Source organism: Somniosus microcephalus, unplaced genomic scaffold (genome assembly GCF_052327205.1).
Source record: "Somniosus microcephalus isolate GS21.2 unplaced genomic scaffold, FLI_Smic_1.0 unresolved_chr1, whole genome shotgun sequence".
Classification (NCBI taxonomy): Eukaryota; Metazoa; Chordata; class Chondrichthyes; order Squaliformes; family Somniosidae; genus Somniosus; species Somniosus microcephalus.
The window spans coordinates 156,272,326-156,290,312 of NW_028225179.1; the positions used below are offsets into that span (position 1 = coordinate 156,272,326).

A 17,987-nucleotide genomic window follows, 5' to 3' on the forward strand; every position below is an offset into this window, starting at 1 on the left:
GGTAAGATTGATTGGGTGGTGTTTCTGGGGGGATTGACAGTGGAGAGACAATGGCAAGCATTCAAAGATAGAATGGAAGAATTCCAGAACATGTTTATACCGGTTTGGCATAAAAATAAACCTAAAAAGGTGGCTCAACCGTGGATAACGAGGGAAATTAGGGACAGCATAAAATCAAAAAAAAGGGCATATCAACTGGCAAAAAAAAGCACCAGACCGGAAGATTGGGGGCAGTACAGGATACAGCAAAAGAGGACAAAGGGATTAATCAGGAAGGGGAAAATAGAATACGAAAGTAAACTTGCAGCAAACATAAAGACAGACTGCAAAAGCTTTTATCGGTATATCAGGAGGAAAAGACTGGTAAAATCCCAAGTCGGTCCCTTGCAGTCCGATTCGGGAGAATATATAATGGAGAATAAGGAAATGGCAGACCAATTAAACTCATACTTTGGTTCTGTATTCACAAAGGAGGACACAAATAACCTCCCAGGAATATCGGCAAACATAGGGACTAATGAGAGGGAGGAGCTGACAGAAATTAGTATCTCTAGGGATATGGTGTTGGGTAAGTTGAGGGGACTGAAGGCCGACAAATCCCCGGGGCCTGATAAACTACATCCTAGGGTACTTAAGGAGGTGGCCCTGGAGATAGCAGATGCTCTAAGGATCATCTTCCGGAACTCCATTGACTCGGGAACAGTACCCGTGGATTGGAGGGTAGCTAATGTTACCCCAATATTTAAAAAGGGGGGTAGAGAGAAAGCAGGGAATTATAGACCAGTAAGCCTTACATCGGTTGTGGGCAAAATGCTAGAGTCCATTATTAAGGATAAAATAGCGGAGCACTTGACAAATGGGGAAAGGATCGGACAGAGTCAACATGGATTTACAAAGGGTAAATCGTGTTTGACTAATCTGCTGGAATTTTTTGAGGAAGTAACTGGTAAAATAGATGGGGGAGAGCCAGTGGATGTGGTGTACCTTGACTTCCAGAAAGCCTTCGATAAGGTTCCACACAAAAGATTATCATGCAAAATTAAGGCTCATGGGATTGGGGGCAAAGTATTAACGTGGATAGAGAACTGGCTGGCGGATAGAAAACAGAGAGTTGGAATAAACGGCTCGTTTTCGGAGTGGCAGGCAGTGACCAGCGGGGTGCCGCAAGGATCTGTCCTGGGACCCCAGCTGTTCACAATATATATAAATGATCTGGATCAGGGAATTGGATGCAATATTTCCAAATTCGCTGACGACACTAAACTAGGAGGAGGGGTGGGCTCTGATGAGGATGTCAGGAGGCTACAGTGCGATTTGGACAGGTTGGGGGAATGGGCAGATACGTGGCAGATGCACTATAATGTGGATAAATGCGAGGTTATCCACTTTGGGGGTAAAAACAGGAGGGTAGATTATTATCTAAATGGCAATAGATTGGGAGATGGGGAAGTGCAGAGGGACCTGGGTGTTCTTGTGCACCAGTCACTGAAGGAGAGCATGCAGGTGCAACAGGCGATCAAGAAGGCAAATGGTATGTTGGCCTTCATATCAAGGGGGTTCGAGTATAGGAATAGGGATACCTTACTACAGCTGTACAAGGTGCTGGTGAGACCGCATCTGGAGTATTGTGTACAGTTTTGGTCGCCCCATCTGCGGAAGGATGTTCTTGCCATGGAAAGAGTGCAACGGCGATTCACCAGGCTGATACCTGGAATGGCGGGAATGACCTACGAAGAGAGATTAAATAGTTTGGGCTTGTACTCACTGGAGTTTAGAAGATTGAGAGGGGATCTCATCGAAACATATAAAATTATGGCAGGCCTGGACAGGCTGAATTCAGAGAGAATGTTTCCAATGGCCGGGGAGCACAGAACCAGGGGCCACAGTCTAAAAATAGTGGGCAAATCATTTAAAACAGAGATGAGGAAGAATTTCTTCACTCAAAGAGTGGTGAGCCTGTGGAATTCCCTGCCACAGAGGGCTGTGAAGGCTAATTCAATAAATATTTTCAAGAGAGAATTGGATATATTTCTGAAGGCTAAGGGGATTAAGGGTTACGGAGAAAAGGCGGGGACGGGGTACTGAACTGGTAAGATCAGCTATGATCTCAGACGAAGATCAGCCATGATCTCATTGAATGGCGGAGCAGGCTCGAAGGGCCGAATGGCCTACTCCTGTTCCTATCTCTATGTTTCTATGTTTCTATCACACTCTGTTGAATTGCATCTGCCATGTGTCTGCCCATTTCACCAGTCTGTCTATATCCTCCTGAAGTCTATTACTATCCTCCTCACTGTTTACTGCCTGTCCGAGTTTTGTGTCATCTGCAAACTTTGAAATGTTGCCCTTTTATAACCAAGTGAAATTGAGTTAAGATGCAGACCAACCAATATCTAATAAATGGCGGAAGAGGCTCGAGGGGCTGAATGGCCTACTCCTGTTCCTGTGTTAGCCTAGAAATTTATGTAATTAGCAATTAATGAGCTCTGGAAAAGAAGCCGGACCCATTCTCAACAAAAGATCCACCCAATGCCAAGTCACCAGATAGCGGGAGAAACAGGCCCCCTGGCTGATCCTTCCCCACCCTGAACCCTGGTATCCTAAGACCCATCTCTGCACCTCCACTGTCTCTCTGCTTCAGATAGTGTGTCTCACCAGCAATCCAGCCTGGACCCTCCCTGGTCTGTGTGTCTCAGTAAACACACCAAGCAGCGCTCGGCAATTCTGACACCACCTTCTGATTTAGGCACAGACTCTGAAGACATAGTCCAGCTATTCACAATATATATATTAATGATCTAGACAAGGGAACTAGATGTAATATCTCCAAGTTTGCAGACGACACAAAGCTGGGTGGGCGTGTCTGCTGTGAGGAGGATGCCGAGAAACTCCAGTATGATTTGGACAGGTTGGGTGATTGGGCAGAAGCATAGCAGATTCAATATAACGTGGATAAATGCGAGGTTATCCACTTTGGTGTCAAAAACAGGAAGGCAGATTATTATCTGAATGGCAATAGATTGGGAGACGGTGAAGTGCAACGAGACCTGGGTGTCCTTGTGCACCAGTCGCTGAAGATAAGCATGCAGGTGCAGCAGGCGGTTAAGAAGGCAAATGGAATGCTGGCCTTCGTAGCAAGAGGGTTTGAGTACAGGAGCAAGGATGTCTTGCTGCAGTTGTACAGGGCCTTGGTGAGACCACATCTTGAGTATTGTGTGCAGTTTTGGTCACCTTATCTGAGGAAGGATGTTCTTGCCATGGAAGGAGTGCAGCGAAGATTCACCAGGCTGATACCTGGGATGGCAGGAATGATGTATGAGGAGAGATTGGGTCGATTGGGCTTGTACTCGCTGGAGTTTAGAAGAATGAGAGGGGATCTCATTGAAACGTATAAAATTCTGACAGGACTGGACAGACTAGATGCTGGAAGGATGTTCCCGATGGTCGGGGAGTCCAGAACCAGGGGGCCACAGTCTAAGGATAAGGGGTAAGCCATTTAGGACTGAGATGAAGAATTTCTTCACCCAGAGAGTGGTGAACCTGTGGAATTCTCTACCACAGAAGGCAGTGGAGGCCAATTCATTAAATGTATTCAAGAAGGAGTTAGATATATTTCTTAAGGCTAAAGGGATATGGGGAGAAGGCAGGGACAGGGTACTGAATTTGGATGATCAGCCATGATCTCATTGAATGGCGGAGCAGGCTCGAGGGGCCGAATGGCCTACTCCTGCTCCTATCTTCTATGTTTCTATCTGCGACAGTTAGATTGGTGAGGATGAGGCCAAGTCGGTTTTTCCCTTGTGTTGGTTGTTTCACCACCTGCTACAGGCCCAGTCTGGCAGTTCTGTCCTTCAGGACTTGGCCAGCTCAGCCGGCAGTGGTCCTACCGAATCACTCTTGGTGATGGTTATTGAAGTCCCCCACCCAGAGTACATTCTGTGCCCTCGCTATACTCACTGCCTCTTCAAAGAGGTGTTCAACATGGAGGAGTTCTTAGGCAGTCCCTCGGAACCGAGGATAACTTGCTTCCACATTAAAAATGAGTTCTCAGGTGACTGATGAGTCCAATGTGGGACCTACAGTCTCTGTCACAGGTGGGACAGACGGTGGTTGAAGGGCCGGGTGGGTGGGGTGCTTGGGTTGACGTGCGCTTGGCTTCCGCTTGCTCCCGGCGAAGAGACTCGAGGTGTTCAGCACCTTCCCGGATGCTTCTCCTCCACTTTGTGCAGTCTTGAGTCAGGGATTCCCAGGTGTCAGTGGGGATGTTGCACTTTTTCAAGGAGGCTTTGAGGGTGTCCACCTGGGACTCTCTTGCCGTGTCGGAGCTCCGAGTAGAGCGCTTGTTTTGGGAGTCTTGTATTGGGCATGCGGACGATGTGACCCGTCCATCGGAGCTGATCGAGCGTGGTCAAAGCTTCGATGCTGGGGATGTTGGCCTGAGCGAGAACACTGACGTTACTGATTCATCAGCTGAGGGAGGGCGGTAGGTGTTAATCAGCAGGAGGTTTCCTTGCCCAGGCATGACCTGAGGCCATGAGACTTCATGGGGTCCTGAATCAATGTTGAGGACTCCCAGGGCCACTCCTATACCCAGGGATGGTGATGGAGGAGACTGGGACGTTGGCTGAAAGCTCTGATTCTGTGAGTTTGACTATGTCGGGCTGTTTCTTGACTAGTCTGTGGGACAGCTCTCCCTATTTGGGCACAAGTCCCCAGATGTTAGCAAGGTGGACTTTGCAGGGGCGACTGGGCTGCGTGTGCCTTTGTCGTGTCCGGAGCGTAGGTCAATGCCGGGTGGTCCGTCCGGTTTTATTCTTGGTATAATTCTTGGTCGCGGTTTGGTACAACTGAGTGGCTTGTTTGTCCATTTCAGGGGCAATTCCGAGTCAATCACATTGCTGTGGGCCTGGAGTTCCATATCGGCCAGACCGGGTAAGGGTGGCAGATTTCCTTCCCGAAAGGACATTAGTGAACCAGATGGGTTTTTATGACAATCCAGTAGTTTCATGGTCGCCATTACTGACAGTAGCTTTTTATTTGAGATTTATTGAATTACTGAATTTAAATTCTCTGCACTCCTCCAATCCTGGACTCTTGCACATCCCGGATTTTAATCGCTCCACCATTGACAGCTGTGCCTTCAGCTGCCTGGGCCCTAAGCTCTTGAATTCTCTACCGAAACCTTCCAGCCTCTCGACCTCTCTCTCCTCCTCTAAGACGCTCCTTAAAACCGACCACTTTGACCAAGCTTTTGGCCACCTGTCCTAATATTACCTCATGTGACTCGGTGTCAAATTTTGTTTCAGATTTATGGTGATTGGCAGAAGAACCAGAGGCGACATGAGGAACTAAATTTTTTGAAGAGCGAGTTGTTGTGATCTGGAATGTAGTGCTAGCGCTGCTCTGAACCGCCTTGGGACGTTTTACTAAGTTAAAGGCGCAATATAAATGCAAGTTGTTGTTGTTGAGTGATCTCAGACTGGGAACCGGGTGGCTCCGCCCACAGAAACACGACCCCAGCAGTTTGAATCAGGAAGTGCTGAAACTGAATCATGGCTTCCAGACAGCAGGCCGAGAGTTTCACAGAGGATTTAAATTGTTCCATTTGTCTGGATTTCTTCACCGATCCGGTAATACTGGAGTGTGGGCACAACTTCTGCCGCTCCTGTATCTCACAGTTTTGGGAAAAGAAGGAGACAAACTCCTGCCCGGAATGTAGAGAGGAATTTCTGGAATTAAACCTCAAGGTTAATCGGGCCTTAGCGAATCTGGCCGAGAAAGCTCGAAAATTAAACCTGAATCCGAAAGAGAAGGAAAGAAAACTTCACTGTGAGGAACATCAGGAAGAACTGAAGCTGTTTTGTGAAACTGACAAGAAATTGATCTGTCTGATTTGTAGAGATGCGCGGGAACACAGAGAGCACCGCTTCATGCCCATTAAAGAAGCTGTTGGAATCTACAAGGTAAAAGGGAGCAGATTTGATCACCTGATTATTTTATCACATTTTCATGGTCTAACACTTTAATTCTGTGATTTTTCCTTCCCAATCCCAGGATCAGCTGAAATCTTCCTTAGATTCTCTCACAGAGAAGAAATCGACGGCTTTAGAAATGGAAATAAAACAGAAACAGCAGATTTCCGCAGTTAGGGTAAGGTCTCCCTGTGCTGATTTTCTGGGATCTCGGTTAGTTTTGTTCCCCTTATTACGGTACATTTATTATGTTTCACATTTCATTTGGTAGGAACAGTCGAGCAGCCTGCAGACCCGCATCACATCCGAGTTCGCTAAAATGCACCAGATTCTCAGTGAGAAAGAGCAGCGTTTAATCAGAGATCTCAGGGAACAAGAGGAGAAGATTCTAGAAACAATGGAGAAAAACCTCCAAGAAATTCAAGAGAATTTAAATTCTATTCAGGAGAAGCTCGCAAAGTTGCAGAAACAGATGGAGCAAAAAGACGGGCTGACATCTCTGAAGGTGAGGATTATATTGCGGGTCAGTTCAGTGAAACTTCACACAGTCACAAAATAACCGATGATAACTGAAATAAATGCAGCATTTGCTGAATAATTCGAAACTGATTGAAGCCGATTGTTTTGTCTTCTGGGGCGGTTCTGTTGTCACCGAACTAACCGGCTCCCGCACTGTCTGCAGATTCCCGGGAATACCTGCAACTTCCCGGGAATGAGTTTTCGTGATCTTAACACTTAGTTTTTGGTTATGTCCGTTTTGCTCGTGTTAATATATTCCCGGAACTCTCATTATAATCCAGTTACCGTTCCGTGTTGTGCGTGTGTGGGTGTGTCTGGTGCGGTGGGTGTGAGAGTCACTGTGTCTGTGAGTGACACTGATGTTGAGTTCCAGTTGCTGACACAGAAATCAAACGTTTCAACGACATACAATCATAGAATCCCACAGCACACAAGGAGACCATTCGGCTCATCTTGCCTATGATAATTTAAGAACATAAGAAATGGGAGCAGGAGTAGGCCATTCGGCCCTCTGAGCCTGCTCCGCCATTCAATGAGATCATGACTGATCTTCTGCCTCAACTCCATTCACCGGACCTGTCGCCATATCCCTTGATGCCTTTACTAGTCAGAAATCTATCGACTTCTGTTTTGAATATACCCAATGACTGAGCCTCCACAGTCCTCTGGGCTAGAGAATTCCAAAGATTCACCACCCTCTGTGTGAAGAAATTTATCCTCATCTCAATCCTGAATGGCCTACTCTTTATCCTGAGGCTGTGGCCCCTGGTTCTAGACTCCCCAGCCAAGGGAAACATTCTCCTAGCATCCACCCTATCAAGCCCTGTAATAATTTTGTATGCTTCAATGAGATCCCCTCTCATTCTTCTGAATTCAAGAGAATACAGGCCTAGTTTACTCAATCTCTTCTCATATGACAGTCCTGCCATCCCAGGAATCAATCTCGTGAACCTTTGTTGCTCTCCCTCTATGGTAAGGAGACCAGAATTGTACACAGTACTCCAGGTGTGGTCTCACCAAGGCCCTATATAATTGGAGTAAGACTTCTTTACTCCTGTACTCAAATCCTCTTGTAATGAAGGCCAGCATACCATTTGCCTTCCTAATGGCTTGCTGCATCTGCACATTCACTTTCAGTGACTCATGTACAAGGACACCCAGGTCCCTCTGAACATCTGCATTCCTCAATCTTTCACCGTTTAGGAAATACTCTGCCTTTCTGTTTTTCTACCAAAGTGGATAACTTCACATTTATCCACATTATATTCCATCTGCCATGTTCTCGCTCACTAACTGAGCCTGTCGAGATTCCCTTGAAGCCTCTTCACAACTGACTCTGCCACCTAGCTTTGTATCATCAGCAAATTTGGAAATGTTACATTTAGTCCCCTCGTCCAAATCATTGATCTAGATTGTGAATAGCTGCGGCCCAAGCACCGATCCTTGCGGTACCCCACTAGTCACAGCCTGCTATCCTGAAAAAGACCCGTTTATCCTACTCTTTGTTTTCTGTCTGTTAACCAATTCTCAATCCATGCTAGTATATTACCCCCAATTCCATGTGCCCTAATTTTGTCCACCAACCTCTTGTGTGGGACCTTATTGAAGGCCTTCTGAAAACCCAGATACACCACATCTACCGGTTCCCCTTTGTCTACTCCACTAGTTACATCCTCTCAGAACTCCAATAGGTTTGTCAAACAGGATTTCCCTTTCATAAATCCATATTGACTCTGCCCAATCTAAGTGCCCAGTTATTGTATCCTTTATAATCGATTCCTGCATTTTCCCAACTACTGATGTGAGGCTAACAGGTCTGTAGTTCCTCGTTTTCTCTCTCCCTCCTTTCTTAAATAGCGGGGTTACATTTGCTATCCTCCAATCTGCAGGAACCGTTCCCGAATCTATAGAATTTTTAATAGAGCTAACCAATTAATCCCACTCCCACCGCTCTTTCCCCATTCCCCTGCATATTTTTCTTTTTCAATTATTCATCCAATTCCGTGTTGAAAGTTACTATTGAATCTGCTCCCTTCACACTTTCAACCTGTGCATTCCAGATTATCACAATTCATTGTTAACAAAAAATTCTCTATTATTTTACCAAATATCTTAAATTTATGCCTTCTGGTTAGGACCCTCCTGCCAATTAAAACAGTTTGTTATTATTTATGCTATCAAAACTCCTCAATTTTGAACATCTCCATTGAATCTTCCCATCTCCTTCTCTGCTGTAAGGAGAACAATCCCAGATTCTCCAGTCGCTCATAACTGAAGTCTCTCATCCCTGCTATCATTCTGGCAACCTCTTCTGCACCCTCGCCGAGGCCTGTCCATCCTTCCTAAAGAGTGGTGCCTAGAATAGGACACAATAGTCCAGCTGAGGCTTAGCCAGTGATTTTTCTTAAAGGTTTGGCATAACTTCCTCGCATTTTTCTCTATACTATTTTACAAAGCTAATGTTCCATTATGGCTTTTTAACATCTTTATCAACTTGTCCTACCACCTTCAAATATTTATGTATGTGATTCCCCAGGTCCCTCCGTTCCTGCACTCCTTTAAAATTATACCAATCAATTTATATTGCCTCTCATTCTTCCTTCCAAAATGTATCGCTTCACCCTTCTCCATGTTAAGTTTCATCTGCCATGTGTCATCCCGTTTCAGCAGCCTGCCACTGCCCTCCCGAAGTCTGCTACTATCCTCTTCACTGTTTACATTTCCAAATTTTGTGTCATCTGGAATTTTTTTGAGATAAGAGAGTAGACAAGGGTAATGTAGTAGATGTAATTTATCTAGATTTTCAAAAGGCCTTCGATAAGGTAGCACATAATAGACTAATGAATAAGGTCAGAGAATGTGGAGTCAGGGGACAAGTAGCAGAATGGATAGCTGGCTTCAAGACCGATAGCAGAGAGTAGGGGAAAGGGTAGCTTTTCAGAGTGGCAGAAGGTGGGAAGTGGTTTGCCACAAGGATCAGTGCTGGGACGGACCACTTGTTCACAATTTATATTAACAATTTAGACTTTGGAATCAAAAACAATTTCTAAATTTGCAGATGACACCAAATTGGGGGGATAGTCAATACTGAGGAGGCTGCAACAAATTACAGGAAGAGATTAATAAACTTGCAGAATGGGCATATAATTGGCAAATGAATTTCAACACATGAATGTGAGGTATTGCATTTTGGTAGGAAGAATAGGGAGGTCACTTATCACTTGGAGGGTGCGGGTCTGGGTGGAGTAGAGGAGCAAAGGGATCTCGGAGTACAAATACACACAGCACTAAAAGTATCGACACAGGTTAGCAAGGCCATAAAAAAAAAGCAAACCAAGCTCTCGGGTTTATTTCCAGAGGGATAGAATTGAAAAGTAGGGAAGTTATGCCAAACTTGTATCGAACCTTCAAGATTCAAGATTATTTTATTGCCATATGTAACTAGTACAATGGAATGCTTACTCCCCACTCACTCCCACAATATAAGTATAAATATAAAAAGCAAAAGTAAAAACAAGTATATAAATATAGAAACAATAAGCAAATAAGTATAGCAATGACAGTCCAAGTTGCAGGATATGATGAATAGTGCAAAAAGCCTCTATTACCCCTGGAAGTAATAGTAATGTAATATGATAAGTATATGGTAGTATAAGTATAAGTTAAAATGCAGTGTGCGATGTACAAATGAGTTATAAGTTATATAAGTTAAGGTTGAGGTACAAGAGTCCTATGTGCACACAGTCCAGTGATCAAGAATGTTCTTGTGTGCTCACGGTTCATGTGATATACAATTCCAGGGTGGAGGGGAGAATGCGACTATGATATGTGGGGCAGTGCGGTTAGCAGTTCAGTAGGCGCACTGCCTGTGGGTAGAAACTGTTCTTGAACCTGCTGGTCCTGGTTCGGATGCTGCGATACCGACAACCGGACCACAGGAGGGAGAACAGTTCATGCCCAGGGTGATTGGGGTCCTGGATGATGGAGCAGGCCTTGTTCCGACACCTGGTCTGGAAGATCTCCTCGATGGACGGAAGTGCACACCCGATGATCTTTTCTGCCGTCCTCACAACCCTCTGGATGGCTTTCCTGTCCTGTGCAGTGGTGTTACCATACCACACATTGACACCACCCGTCAGGACGCTCTCTATGGTGCCGCGGTAAAGGTTCACAAGCCACTGTGTGCTTATGCCACATTTCCTCAGGCACCGTAGAGGGTAGAGGTGCTGGTGTGCCTTCTTCAGCATGGCCTCAGTATTGTGGTTCCAGGCCAGGTCATCGGAGATCTGCAGTCCCAGGAATCGGAAGCAACTGACGACTTCCACTGGTGTCCCGTCTATGATGATGGGGCGGTGGTTCCCTTGGTGGCTTCTGAAGTCCACGAGGAGCTCCTTAGTCTTACCAACTGATGCGCTATCAATTACTCATAAAAGACTGAGAGTTAGAAGAGTAACTAAAGGCTTTTATTAACAACAGAATGGAGGTCTGCCTCGAGTGGTCGACCGGTCCAGGATACAAAGGGCTGGGGAGCAGTCACTTTTATACTAGGACCTGTGGGAGGAGTCAGCCGAGGCATGTCCAGGCATGTACACAGTGGAATACAAACAGGACAAACAGGAATACAAACAGTGGTTTACCACACCAACGTTCAGGACAAGGCTGTTGTCATTGCACCATCTCATCAGCTGGACTATCTCATCTCTGTACTCCGTCTCGTCATCGTTGCTTATCAGGGCAATTATTGTGGTGTCGTCGGCAAACTTGATCCGGTTGTTGCTGTGTATGGCTGTACAGTCATGTGTAAACAGAGAGTACAGCCAAGGACTGAGGCAGCAGCCTTGTGGCACTCCGGTGTTGAGGACCAGAGTGGATGAGGTGTTGTTCCCTATTTTCACCACTTGAGGCCTACCAGTCAGGAAATCCAGAATCCAATTGCAGATGGGGGTGCCCAGGCCTAGGTCCCTCAGTTTCAGGACCAGCTTGGAGGGAACAATAGTATTAAATGCAGAGCTGTAGTCAATGAACAACAGTCTGACGTAAGTGTCCCTCCTGTCTAGGTGTTCCAGGGCAGTGTGTAGTGTTAGGGAGATGGCATCGTCCACAGACCTGTTCGCCCTATATGCGAACTGAACCGGGTCCAAGGAGTCGGGGATGATGCTGTTTATGTGTCATGACCAGCTTTTCCAGGCACTTCATGGCTATGGATGTTAGAGCCACGGGTCGATAGTCATTGAGGCCTGTTACCTTGGTCTTCTTAGGTAACGGCACAATGGTTGTCTCCTTGAAGCACACTGGTACAACAGACTGCTGCAGTGAGATGTTAAAAATGTCCGTGAACACAGGATCCAGCTGGTCTTGAAGACACGGGGTGGAACCCCGTCTGGGCCGGCTGCCTTCCGTGCTTTCACCCTTGGTTATACTTGGCTGCGTACAATTCTGGTCACCATATTATAAAAAGAATATAGAGGCTCTGGAAAGGGTGCAGGGAAGATTCACAAGGATGATACCAGAAAAGTGAGGGTATACATATCGGGAAAGGATGGAAAGGCTGGGAGAAGGCTGAGGGGGAATAGAGGTTTATGCTGATAGTTAGATGAGGAAAGACGGGAAGAGGCTCGAGTGGAGCATAAACGGCAGCATGGACTGGTTGGGCCGAATGGCCTGTTTCAGTGCTGTATATCCGATGTTTCACTGGCGCCTTGTATATTGAAGTCCAGGTCATTGATTATATAACAAGAAGAAGCGAAAATTCAGATTATCAGCAGCTTGTAACAATCTGGGTGTAATTTCAGCTGTCACGATATCGACGCTCAGTCTCTCTCAACTCAGATTGTGTTTTATTTATTTCAGGAGGAAGTTTGTTGGACGAGGAGGTAGGACATGTTCTTTACTGAAACTCTGCACAGTTTGGTAAAACAGCTCAGAAAAGTGTTTATGGTCAATTTATAACATCAACTGTTTAATATTTACAGCAGTAGTGAGGACTATCAAGTACTGTCAGTAGCAGATGGCGCCCTGTCTATCGGAAAGTACAACGGCCCTTTACAGTACACAGCGTGGAGAGAAATGATCGACGCCATTCACCCCGGTAAAAGTCTTCTATTCCTTTACCTGATTTATAAATCCAGATGAGAAGAGCCTAAACCGGCTCTCAGACCCCAGATTAAATGATCACATTGTCAGTTGTTAATCCCCGGGAGCCTCTCCATTCTCATATTTTGCTTTCTTGTGGGTTCCTCTGGGTAAGTGGCTGAAGCCACCAGCACTGTGTGCTAAAGCAGTAAAGGGACCTGTATAACCAGAGGACTAGAGCACCAATCTCAGGATGTGAGACTGAATTTGTAGAGGAGACTGGTCCGGCCCCGGCTGGAGTTCAGAGGACGAGAGCACCAATCTCAGGGTGTGAGACTGAATTTGTAAAGGAGACTGGTCCGGCCCCAGCTGGAGTTCAGAGGACCAGAGCACCAATCTCAGGGTGTGAGACTGAATTTGTAGAGGAGACTGGTCTGGCCCCGGCTGGAGTTCAGAGGACTACAGCACCAATCTCAGGGTGTGAGACTGAATTTGTAGAGGAGACTGGTCCGGCCCCGGCTGGAGTTCAGAGGACTAGAGCACCAATCTCAGGGTGTGAGAGTGAATTTGTAGAGGAGACTGGTCCGGCCCCGGCTGGGGTTCAGAGGAATAGGGCACCAATCTCAGGGTGTGAGACTGAATGTGTAGAGGAGACTGGTCCGGCCCTGGCTGGAGTTCAGAGGACTAGAGCACCAATCTCAGGGTGTGAGAGTGAATTTGTAGAGGAGACTGGTCCGGCCCTGGCTGGGGTTCAGAGGACTAGAGCACCAATCTCAGGGTGTGAGACTGAATTTGTAGAGGAGACTGGTCCGGCCCCGCCTGGAGTTCAGAGGACTAGAGCACCAATCTCAGGGTGAGAGTGAATTTGTAGAGGAGACTGGTCCGGCCCCGGCTGGAGTTCAGAGGACGAGAGCACCAATCTCAGGGTGAGAGTGAATTTGTAGAGGAGACTGGTCCGGCCCCGCCTGGAGTTCAGAGGACTAGAGCACCAATCTCAGGGTGTGAGAGTGAATTTGTAGAGGAGACTGGTCCGGCCCCGGCTGGAGTTCAGAGGACTAGAGCACCAATCTCAGGGTGTGAGACTGAATTTGTAGAGGAGACTGGTCCGGCCCCGGCTGGAGTTCAGAGGACTAGAGCACCAATCTCAGGGTGTGAGACTGAATTTGTAGAGGAGACTGGTCCAGCCCCGCCTGGAGTTCAGAGGACTAGAGCACTAATCTCGGGGTGTGAGACTGAATTTGTAGAGGAGACTGGTCCGGCCCTGCCTGGGGTTCAGAGGACTAGAGCACCAATCTCAGGGTGTGAGACTGAATTTGTAGAGGAGACTGGTCCGGCCCCGGCTGGAGTTCAGAGGACTAGAGCACCAATCTCAGGGTGTGACACTGAATTTGTAGAGGAGACTGGTCCGGCCCCGGCTGGAGTTCAGAGGACTAGAGCACCAATCTCAGGGTGTGAGACTGAATTTGTAGAGGAGACTGGTCCGGCCCCGGCTGGAGTTCAGAGGACTAGAGCACCAATCTCAGGGTGTGAGACTGAATTTGTAGAGGAGACCGGTCCGGCCCCGGCTGGAGTTCAGAGGACTAGAGCACCAATCTCAGGGTGTGAGAGTGAATTTGTAGAGGAGACTGGTCCGGCCCCGGCTGGAGTTCAGAGGACTAGAGCACCAATCTCAGGGTGTGAGACTGAATTTGTAGAGGAGACTGGTCCGGCCCCGGCTGGAGTTCAGAGGACTAGAGCACCAATCTCAGGGTGAGAGTGAATTTGTAGAGGAGACTGGTCCGGCCCCGGCTGGAGTTCAGAGGACGAGAGCACCAATCTCAGGGTGTGAGACTGAATTTGTAGAGGAGACTGGTCCGGCCCCGGCTGGAGTTCAGAGGACTAGAGCACCAATCTCAGGATGTGAGACTGAATTTGTAGAGGAGAATGGTCCGGTCCCGCCTGGAGTTCAGAGGACTAGAGCACCAATCTCAGGGTGTGAGAGTGAATTTGTAGAGGAGACTGGTCCGGCCCCGGCTGGAGTTCAGAGGACTACAGCACCAATCTCAGGGTGTGAGAGTGAATTTGTAGAGGAGACTGGTCCGGCCCCGGCTGGAGTTCAGAGGACTAGAGCACCAATCTCAGGGTGTGAGACTGAATTTGTAGAGGAGACTGGTCCGGCCCCGGCTGGAGTTCAGAGGACTAGAGCACCAATCTCAGGGTGTGAGAGTGAATTTGTAGAGGAGACTGGTCCGGCCCCGGCTGGGGTTCAGAGGAATAGGGCACCAATCTCAGGGTGTGAGACTGAATGTGTAGAGGAGACTGGTCCGGCCCTGGCTGGAGTTCAGAGGACTAGAGCACCAATCTCAGGGTGTGAGAGTGAATTTGTAGAGGAGACTGGTCCGGCCCTGGCTGGGGTTCAGAGGACTAGAGCACCAATCTCAGGGTGTGAGACTGAATTTGTAGAGGAGACTGGTCCGGCCCCGGCTGGAGTTCAGAGGACTAGAGCACCAATCTCAGGGTGTGAGAGTGAATTTGTAGAGACTGGTCCGGCCCCGCCTGGAGTTCAGAGGACTAGAGCACCAATCTCAGGGTGTGAGAGTGAATTTGTAGAGGAGACTGGTCCGGCCCCGCCTGGAGTTCAGAGGACTAGAGCACCAATCTCAGGGTGTGAGAGTGAATTTGTAGAGGAGACTGGTCCGGCCCCGGGCTGCAGTTCAGGGGACTAGAGCACCAATCTCAGGGTGTGAGACTGAATTTGTAGAGGAGACTGGTCCGGCCCCGGCTGGAGTTCAGAGGACTAGAGCACCAATCTCAGGGTGTGAGAGTGAATTTGTAGAGACTGGTCCGGCCCCGCCTGGAGTTCAGAGGACTAGAGCACCAATCTCAGGGTGTGAGAGTGAATTTGTAGAGGAGACTGGTCCGGCCCCGGCTGGAGTTCAGAGGACTAGAGCACCAATCTCAGGGTGTGAGTGTGAATTTGTAGAGGAGACTGGTCCGGCCCCGGCTGGAGTTCAGAGGACTAGAGCACCAATCTCAGGGTGTGAGACTGAATTTGTAGAGGAGACTGGTCGGTGGAATAGTGGTTAGCGCTGTTGCCTCACAGCGCCAGAGACCCGGGTTCGAATCCGGCCTTGGGCGACTGTCTGTGTGAAGTTTGCACATTCTCCCCGTGTTTGCGTGGGTTTACTCCGGGTGCTCCGATTTCCTCCCACAGTCCAAAGATGTGCGGGTTAGGTTGATTGGCTATGATAAATTGACCCTTAGTGTTAGGGGGATTAAATACGTGGGGTTACGGGGATAGGGTGGGATATGTGTTGGTGCAGGGGTTACGGGGATCGGGTGGGATATGTGTCGGTGCAGGCTCGTTGGGCCAAAATGGCCTCTATCTGCACTGTGTGGTTTCTGTGATTTCTGTGAGACTGGTCCGGCCCCGGCTGGAGTTCAGAGGACTAGAGCACCAATCTCAGGGTGTGAGACTGAATTTGTAGAGGAGACTGGTCCGGCCCTGGCTGGAGTTCAGAGGACTAGAGCACCAATCTCAGGGTGTGAGACTGAATTTGTAGAGGAGACTGGTCCGGCCCCGGCTGGAGTTCAGAGGACTAGAGCACCAATCTCAGGGTGTGAGAGTGAATTTGTAGCGGAGACTGGTCCGGCCCCGGCTGGAGTTCAGAGGACTAGAGCACCAATCTCAGGGGGTGAGACTGAATTTGTAGAGGAGACTGGTCCGGCCCCGGCTGGAGTTCAGAGGACTAGAGCACCAATCTCAGGGGGAGGAGAGTGAATTTGTAGCGGAGACTGGTCTGGCCCCGGCTGGAGTTCAGAGGACTAGAGCACCAATCTCAGGGTGTGAGAGTGAATTTGTAGCGGAGACTGGTCCGGCCCCGGCTGGAGTTCAGAGGACTAGAGCACCAATCTCAGGGGGTGAGACTGAATTTGTAGAGGAGACTGGTCCGGCCCCGGCTGGAGTTCAGAGGACTAGAGCACCAATCTCAGGGGGAGGAGAGTGAATTTGTAGAGGAGACTGGTCCGGCCCCGGCTGGAGTTCAGAGGACTAGAGCACCAATCTCAGGGTGTGAGACTGAATTTGTAGAGGAGACTGGTCTGGCCCCGGCTGGAGTTCAGAGGACTAGAGCACCAATCTCAGGGGGTGAGACTGAATTTGTAGAGGAGACTGGTCCGGCTCCGGCTGGAGTTCAGAGGACTAGAGCACCAATCTCAGGGTGTGAGACGGAATTTGTAGAGGAGACTGGTCCGGCCCGGGCTGGGGTTCAGAAGACTAGAGCACCAATCTCAGGGTGTGAGAGTGAATTTGTGGAGGAGCCTGGTCCGGCCCCGGCTGGAGTTCAGAGGACTAGAGCACCAATCTCAGGGTGTGAGACTGAATTTGTGGAGGAGACTGGTCCGGCCCCGGCTGGAGTTCAGAGGACTAGAGCACCAATCTCAGGGTGTGAGAGTGAATTTGTAGAGGAGACTGGTCCGGCCCCGGCTGGAGTTCAGAGGACTAGAGCACCAATCTCAGGGTGTGAGACTGAATTTGTAGAGGAGACTGGTCCGGCCCTGGCTGGAGTTCAGAGGACTATAGCACCAATCTCAGGGGGTGAGACTGAATTTGTAGAGGAGACTGGTCCGGCTCCGGCTGCAGTTCAGAGGACTAGAGCACCAATCTCAGGGTGTGAGACTGAATGTGTAGAGGAGACTGGTCCGGCCCCGGCTGGAGTTCAGAGGACTAGAGCCCCAATCTCAGGGTGTGAGACTGAATTTGTAGAGGAGACTGGTCCGGCCCCGGCTGGAGTTCAGAGGACGAGAGCACCAATCTCAGGGTGTGAGACTGAATTTGTAGAGGAGACTGGTCCGGCCCCGGCTGGACTTCAGAGGACTAGAGCACCAATCTCAGGGTGTGAGAGTGAATTTGTAGAGGAGACTGGTCCGGCCCCGCCTGGAGTTCAGAGGACTAGAGCACCAATCTCAGGGTGTGAGACTGAATTTGTAGAAGAGACTGGTCCGGCCCCTCCTGGAGTTCAGAGGACTAGAGCACCAATCTCAGGGTGTGAGACTGAATGTGTAGAGGAGACTGGTCCGGCCACGGCTGGAGTTCAGAGGACTAGAGCACCAATCTCAGGGTGTGAGACTGAATTTGTAGAGGAGACTGGTCCGGCCCCGGCTGGAGTTCAGAGGACGAGAGCACCAATCTCAGGGTGTGAGACTGAATTTGTAGAGGAGACTGGTCCGGCCCCGGCTGGAGTTCAGAGGACTAGAGCACCAATCTCAGGGTGTGAGAGTGAATTTGTAGAGGAGACTGGTCCGGCCCCGCCTGGAGTTCAGAGGACTAGAGCACCAATCTCAGGGTGTGAGAGTGAATTTGTAGAGGAGACTGGTCCGGCCCCGGGCTGGAGTTCAGGGGACTAGAGCACCAATCTCAGGGTGTGAGACTGAATTTGTAGAGGA

At 48.8% G+C, this 17,987-nt stretch overlaps 1 protein-coding gene across 1 annotated transcript in view; it reads left to right on the forward strand.

Moving 5' to 3' along the window:
• Positions 1 to 17,987, forward strand: part of LOC147096306 (zinc-binding protein A33-like) — a 37,738-nt gene that overhangs the window by 5,225 nt on the left and 14,526 nt on the right. The window contains exons 2-6 of the mRNA XM_085973864.1: positions 5,307 to 5,963; positions 6,055 to 6,150; positions 6,244 to 6,477; positions 12,342 to 12,364; positions 12,464 to 12,579. Of these exons, the coding sequence (XP_085829990.1) occupies positions 5,553 to 5,963; positions 6,055 to 6,150; positions 6,244 to 6,477; positions 12,342 to 12,364; positions 12,464 to 12,579 (880 nt within the window). The 5' untranslated portion in view covers positions 5,307 to 5,552. The remainder of the gene's footprint in view (positions 1 to 5,306; positions 5,964 to 6,054; positions 6,151 to 6,243; positions 6,478 to 12,341; positions 12,365 to 12,463; positions 12,580 to 17,987) is intronic.